This window comes from Micromesistius poutassou, assembly GCF_964030765.1.
Source record: "Micromesistius poutassou genome assembly, contig: SCAFFOLD_5882, whole genome shotgun sequence".
NCBI lineage: Eukaryota > Metazoa > Chordata > Actinopteri > Gadiformes > Gadidae > Micromesistius > Micromesistius poutassou.
Window position 1 is genome coordinate 1 of NW_028179469.1, and position 7,279 is coordinate 7,279.

Below are 7,279 nucleotides of genomic sequence, written 5' to 3' on the forward strand. Positions count from 1 at the left end.
CAGTGCGTGCGGTCAGTCAATACCGGCCAGCGAGTTGGTGATGAGAGCACAGGGCAACGTCTACCATCTCAAGGTAAAACTACAACCAACAGGAATAATGAACTACATTACCCATACACACATCTCAAGGTCAAACTACAGGAATAAAGAACTACATTACCCACAAACACACCTACAATCTCAAGGTAAAACTACAGGAATAAAGAACTACATTACCCATACACACATTTCAAGGTAAAACTACAGGAATAAAGAACTACATTACCCACAAACACACCTACCATCTCAAGGTAAAACTACAAGAATAATGAACTACATTACCCACAAACACACCTCCAATCTCAAGGTAAAACTACAAGAATAAAGAACTACATTACCCATACACACATTTCAAGGTAAAACTACATGAATAAAGAACTACATTACCCACAAAAGTCTACCATCTCAAGGCAAAACTACAAGTTACAACTCAGAAGCTTTGTTAGAAATCGTTCCCTATTCACTCACTCACTCACTATTCCCTATATAGTGTTTATGATATAGTGAACTATATAGGGAAGGAACAAACGCAAATTCGGACACTACGCTGAACATTTCTGAAAGTCATTTGTGTCAGTAAATCCGCCGCATTGCATTGTGGTATACGGGAGTATCATGTAGGTAACATCGTATGTTCACTCAAATTTTGGGTATTTTACTGTCCACTATAAAGTAAATGAAATTAACCACTGAGAATTCGAACGCCACTACAAAATGGCGAGCACCCTATATAGTGCACTATATCCGTGATAGGGAATGATTTCAAACACAGCTACTGACACTTTCAAATTAACTAGAAATCCCCAAAACACAATTTAAAACGACGCAGCTCTCATAAAACATGCTATTAACCCCTTGTAGTATGTTTCTAGTTTTAATAATATAATTATTAAGTTTTATAAAAAATATATTGATATATTCTAAACCCCTCCAATAACCAGCTAACCCACGTTATCTCATGTATACATGGTGGTCCGTGATCTAACCTTCACCCTCCACCCCCCCAGTGCTTCACCTGCTCCACCTGTCGGAACCGGCTGTTGCCAGGCGACCGTTTCCACTACATCAACGGCAGTCTGTTCTGTGAACACGACCGGCCCACCGCGCTCATCAACGGACACCTGAGCTCCCTGCAGACCAACCCGCTCATCCCCGACCAGAAGGTAACCCTTAACCTCTAACCCTTAACCTCTAACCCCCAATCCCCTGATCCCCGACCAGAAGGTAACCCTTAACCTTTAACCTTTGACCCTAACCCTGACCCTACCCTAACCCTGACCCTAACCCTACCCCTGACCCTACCCTGACCCTTACCCTGACCCTACCCTAAGCCTAACCCTGACCCTACCATAACCCCCTAACCCTATGCTAATGCTGACCCTACCATAACCCCCTAACCCTACCCTAACACGGACCCTACCCTAATGGGTCTGAGTAGGAGGAGTAGAGACATGTTGTTTTGGAGCTCGCAGCGTGTGGCTGTGATGTGGACATGAGCTGCAATCATATATATGTAAGGTATAATGTATAGAACGCCGGTCATTATAAGCCCTGACAGGGCTAACCGGACCCCGACGCAAAGCGGAGGTGTCTTGCTTCACCCTGAAGGGGCTTATTTTCGATAATGACTGGCGTCATCTATACATTATCCCGCTTATTTCACGGCTACTTGCCTAAATGAAAAAATAACTAAACCACAGTGTGTCTTTTCACAATTTATTTGTTACCATTTGTTAATCAGCGGAGAAATAGTTCGCCAAAGACGTTGACATCGCTTAGCAACCGAAGACGCTGGGGTTGATAAGTTACCGGACTACTTGCGGAGTGATACGAAAGACGTGAATCAGAGGCTAAAAATCCACTTTCCTTGACAGCAGTCAATATATGCTTAGCAACGGTCAATAGTCAAAAAATAATTGGCAGCCGGAAGTCGGGAAGGCCCATGCAAGTGAACGGAGCATTCTACAGCATTGAGAAGAGCCCTGTAATAAATATAAATATAAAGTATATAACATCATAGGGTGGATATAGAGGTATATAACATCATAGGGTGGATATAGAGGCATATAACATGTATATAACATTATATAGAGAGGTATATAACATGTATATAACATCATTGGTTGGACAACTTCGCTGTAGTCACCCTGCTCTGAATGTCAGGGAGCGGGCTGGAGATTAGGATGTAGTGTGTGCGTGTCCTTCTGTGTGTGTTTTGTGTGTTTGTATGTTTTCCGTGTGTGAGTGTGCCTGCGTGTGTGTGTCTGTGGTTTGTATGTCTTTGTGTATGCGTGTGTGTGTGTGTGTTTGCATGTGTTTGTGTGTGTACGTGTGTGCCCATGTCCGCGTGTTTCTGAGTGCGTGTGTGCGCATGTTTGCATGTTTCTGTGTGTGTGTGTGTGTGTGTGTGTGTGTGTGTGTGTGCGTGTGAGTGCGTGTATTTCTTTCATGTCAGAGACAGACTAAGAGAGGAATGATATTGTTGGAGCATGTATTTCACCTTGAGTGGTTTTATGAGTAGATGAGAGGAAGGACTCCATTAAGTCCCCCTCCTCCCCTCCCTCCCCTCCCTCCCCTCCCACTCTCTCTCACTCTCTCTCTCTCTCTCCCACTCTGATCGCCTCTCTCGCCCCGGCCCTTTTAAGAGCTTGTCACTTTTACAAATCAACTGTAAGAGCTCTGAGAGCACCTCGCATTCAAATTGAAAGCCGCGGCATTATCTAGCTTAATTTTAAATGTCTGTTTAAGTTCCGCTCCTCACCGCACTGCCGGCTGTGGTAAACACCAGCCTCATCCTTTATTTACGCCCTAACATCAATTGTAGTGAAAACTCCTGAATTATTGATGCTAAAATGCAATCTGAATATTGGTCCGGGTGCCTTAATTATATCTCAGGAGGAATTATTAAATGAAGCGGACGCCTGGCTGGGTCTGGGGGGCTTCGGTACGTGGCGGTGGTGAATTACCCCCCCCACCCCCCCACCCCCCCCCCCCCCCCCCCTTGCGAGCAGAGCACCGCCACACTTAGACCACGTTTATGTCTCGTAGTTCGCTCTGCAAAACATTGCATTGAAATGCTCTTAAGGTGGTTCACGTTAAGTGAGGCTCAGCCCCTCTGTCAGCACGAGACGCTGTGCTGTTCCGGACAGAACACTCTGGGGCTCAGAACAGAACACTCTGGAGCTCAGAACAGAACACTCTGGAGCTCAGAACAGAACACTCTGGAGCTCAGAACAGAACACTCTGGAGCTCAGAACAGAACACTCTGGAGCTCAGAACTGAACACTCTGGAGCTCAGAACAGAACACACGGGAGCTCAGAACACTCTGGAGCTCTGAATTCCAGAGAGTTCTGGACGGAACAATTAGAAGAAGAAGAAGTTCAGAACAGTTCAGTCCTGCTCCAGTTGGACACCATGCTAGCTGGGTCTTAGTCAGGCTTTATGTTTAATATATTGGGGGGGGGGGGGGGGGGGCTGGGGCGTGAGGGGAGCAGTGCATTATAGGAATAATCACGAGAGGAGTCAGTATAGCTCCACACCCCTGGGCCATCATTTGTCAGGTGGCACCGTGGTAACCATGGTAACCATGCTACCCGGTGGCCAATCGGGGCACGGCAGCAAGCGATGACATGTGGCCCCGCCAGCTGTGGCGTGTCACCACGGCCGGCCGCCGCGTTCCGGTTTGTTATCGTTGCTGGAGGCGCAACTTCGGCGTCAGTACTGCCACGGCCGGCGCCATTTTTGAAATGTCGGCGGTGTCGCCCTGGGCGACGTTGTTATGTGCGGTCGCCATGCCGACGCAGGCCACGGCAACGCGTTGAAGCGCTCGCCGTTGGTACCATCATGCATCATGCACGCCTTATGTCAACAAAGGTCTCCCAGTAACACGAGGGGACACACCCGGTGGGAATCAAACCCCAAACCCTGGCAGGGTTAATGCCCCGTGCTCCACCAATGAATGAACATATTAAACCATTCATAACCATGTATGTACATACCTTCAACCATAAGAGATGGCTGGTGTCCGGGTGATTTGCAGTGAGACTACAGTGTGCCGTAAGTACGGTACGATACAGCTCCATCCGCCTCAGAGCTACGGAGCCGTGCGGGGAGAAGCCTTTGTTTATAAGTGCAGAGGGTCGCTTGGTGTGAGTCTAAAGAGCCCTATCATTTGGCTTTGATGACGTTATTATGACGGCCATGATGGTTTACATTAGCATCATTATTGTCTTAGTGTTAAGTGGCTTAGTGTTCAGGGGGTCTTAGTGTTCAGTGAGTGTGAGTGTTCAGTAAGTATGAGTGTTCAGTGAGTCTTAGTGTTCAGTGGGTTTTGAGCGAGGCAGTGAGCTGTAGTCTTTAGTCTTAGTGTTCAGTGAGGTCTGAACGCGGCGCCGCTGCTGTTGTCTGGCCGGGCTTGCTGCCCTTGGTTTATTGTTCTTCCTTCAACACTCCTCTCTAATCTCTCGGTCAGGACGGCCGGCTCCTGGCGCGGCAGCGTGACCCGGGAGACCGCCGCCTCCCGGCGTCCGTCTTTTTAATTAGACCCCCAAAGTTGGAGTTTGCAATTACCAGCCGCCTAATAGACGGCCTCCCAGTGAGTTCGGAGCGGAGGGGGGGAAAGCAAATTATTCCTTAGCGGTGCGGAAAAAAAGGGCAAAGAAAAGTTGGTTGAATGTCGGAGTAAGCGAGACAGATAATTGTCTTTTCTCTCGTAATTCAAGAAGTGGCTGTGGCGGCGCGCTGCGCCGGCAGATGGTTTCCATGGCCGCGCTGATCAATAAATAAGGGAGAGCTGCTTGGCTCCAAGAGGGGCTGAGGCCTCTATTAACCACAACAAACACTCCAGGGTGCTCCACTTTCACCGCTGCTCTGGTGGACCCACGCCCTGGTAAGGTTGTTATGCCTCAGGCCTCCAGATGCACCTCTGACCTACCGTTTCTCTGTCTCCTCTGTCTCCAGGTGTGTTAAGAGATGGAACCCGAACCGGAAGCTGGAGGTGTGCCTTCGTTTTAAGCCCCTCCCCTGCCACCATCGTTGAACCCATGGCAACCACGGGGGATCAGCACCCTGGGAAAACCACATCCTCCATCCCAGACCTCCTGACACCACGCCCTCTCCAGCTCCTCATCTCTCACACAGCCTCCATCTCGGCTCAGCCTTCCTCCGCAGATACGGGAGAAAAAAACTCTCACAGACGCCCGCGACGTCGGAGCGCCAGGGGTGCCAATCCCGGAGCGACGGAACTCTGGTCGAAATTCTCCGAGAACTTTGGCAGCGGTCTGCGGAGAGCACCGCTCGGGCGGAGAGAGTGGCGACTGAGGAGAAACGATTGCTTTCTGGATTTGGCATTCCCGCGTTTGTTTAGAAGACATTTCCGGGAAACCAGGACCTTTTAGTTTCCCTTTCTTCGTTTTCTATCCTCGATTCCCGACAACATGTTGTTTCCACTTTCTATATTTTAAATGTTGTAAAGGGGATGTGTTTCTTCTTCGGTGATTTATATATATATATCCTAAAGGTATATATATATATATGTCTATATATATGTAGGGGGTTTAAAAAGTAAAAGATTCTGTGGCTTTTCATGGGAAACCAATCATGGACACTCTTGGTGTATTTGTAAAGCTATCATGTATGTAAAGTATGCATGTCAATGTCGTCGTCCAAGCGTGGTTCCAGTACACGTATCCCTCCGCACCGAGCCTCACCACTCCCCCCACCCCTCCAATAAACCTCCGCCTGTGGCAAGCTGAAGAAAGATAGTCCGTTCATGCTCATGTAGAAACATATAAATGCTGAATGAAAGAAATTTATTTGTGATATTTTCCGAGACATTTGCTCCAGTACGGTGTATTTAATAAAATAATAAATAATGCAAAAAACATGGACGCTTTGTTTGGCATTGTAATTTGACCAGGTCTGTTAAATTAAGTGTGAACTTTATGAGGAGCATCACATGAGATCTCACATCTATGAATACATCTACAGCCCAATGTGTGGCATGTGGCTCAGGAGGTATCGTGGGTTGGCTGGTAACTTGAAGGTTGCTAGTTCGATCCCCGGCTCCTCCTAGCTGAGTGTCGAGGTGTCCCTGAGCGAGACGAGCTCCTGACGAGCTGGCTGTCGCCTTGCATGGTTGGTGTGTGAATGTGTGCATGAATGGGTGAATGTTAGGCCATATTGTAAAGTGTTTTGATTGGCCACTGTTTAGAAAAGTGCTGTATAAATGCAGTCCATTTACCTCCAACCACACATTCATACGTGGCCATAGGGGTTTTCTGGGGGTGTCCTCAGAAGCCCCAGAAGGTGTCATTAGCTTCAGGGCCCCTCCTCTGTGTGTGGAGGGCTGTCTGCTGCTCAGTAACTGGTGTCGGAATTAATATTCAACATGCTGCCTTTCACTGTCACTTCCCTGCATGGCAATTATCAGTGGCCATGATGAGCGCCCCAATGGAAACGGATAAACATGCATCTTCTCTTTGTGCTCACAAGAGCGTTTGCTATTCATCAGCCTAATGCTTGACAGAAATAGAGAAAAATGTCCCTTTGAAGATTAAATTACTGTAGAGTGAGAGGGCTCTCACTCTAGTCTCTCACTCTAGTCTCTCTCTCTCTCTCTCTCGCGCTCTCTCGCTCTCTCTGGCGTGGACAAATTGAAAAGGCTATTTGCAGAACAAATTGGTGTTTGAAGTCATTGCTGGACCTAATAGGTCTGAAGGAGCAGCCTTTGTGATGCTAGGCCTGGCCGGGGTGTTGGGGCTTCCACTAGCCTGCTCGCTAATATGTGGGCTACTGCTCCTTTGTGGACCGTGGCTCCCTGGCTAAATCAACCTACATCACACAGATACGCAGGGAATGCGTTTTTGGAAGATTCAATCCTGTCTGGAGAGGCTGCCAAAATGTGTTTTGATTGGACGCGAGTCGGGTTCCAACTTGTATAATTAGAAGGAAGCGCTTCAGCCATGGTGGGAGAGGTCGGGGATGGGAGGTCACCACCACGTTTCATTCACTGCTCATTCAACAAATTAATTTAAAAGCTGGCTGCAGAAAAATGCAACTATTTTTGGTGATATGAGCAGCGATTAGTGAAGATGTCAGTTTAGCATACAAGATAAACAACAAATGATCATCCAAAAACAAAAATGAATGATAGTACAGAGTTATTGCTCTTCTTTCATGAACAAATACAAGCTATTCCTTTCGTTGTGTGTGAAGCCCCGGGTGTGTGACTCCCCACCA

The 7,279-nt window shown here is 47.7% G+C and overlaps 1 protein-coding gene across 1 annotated transcript; it reads left to right on the forward strand.

Annotated features, from left to right (window-relative positions):
* Positions 1-7: 7 nt before the first annotated feature.
* LOC311372816 (LIM domain transcription factor LMO4.2) lies at positions 8-5,162 on the forward strand (the record flags this gene model as incomplete). The annotated part of the gene is made up of 3 exons (XM_084489771.1): positions 8-73; positions 1,047-1,202; positions 5,000-5,162. Coding segments are annotated over 3 exons (231 nt in total), but the record flags the coding sequence as incomplete, so codon positions are not given.
* Positions 5,163-7,279: the final 2,117 nt, after the last annotated feature.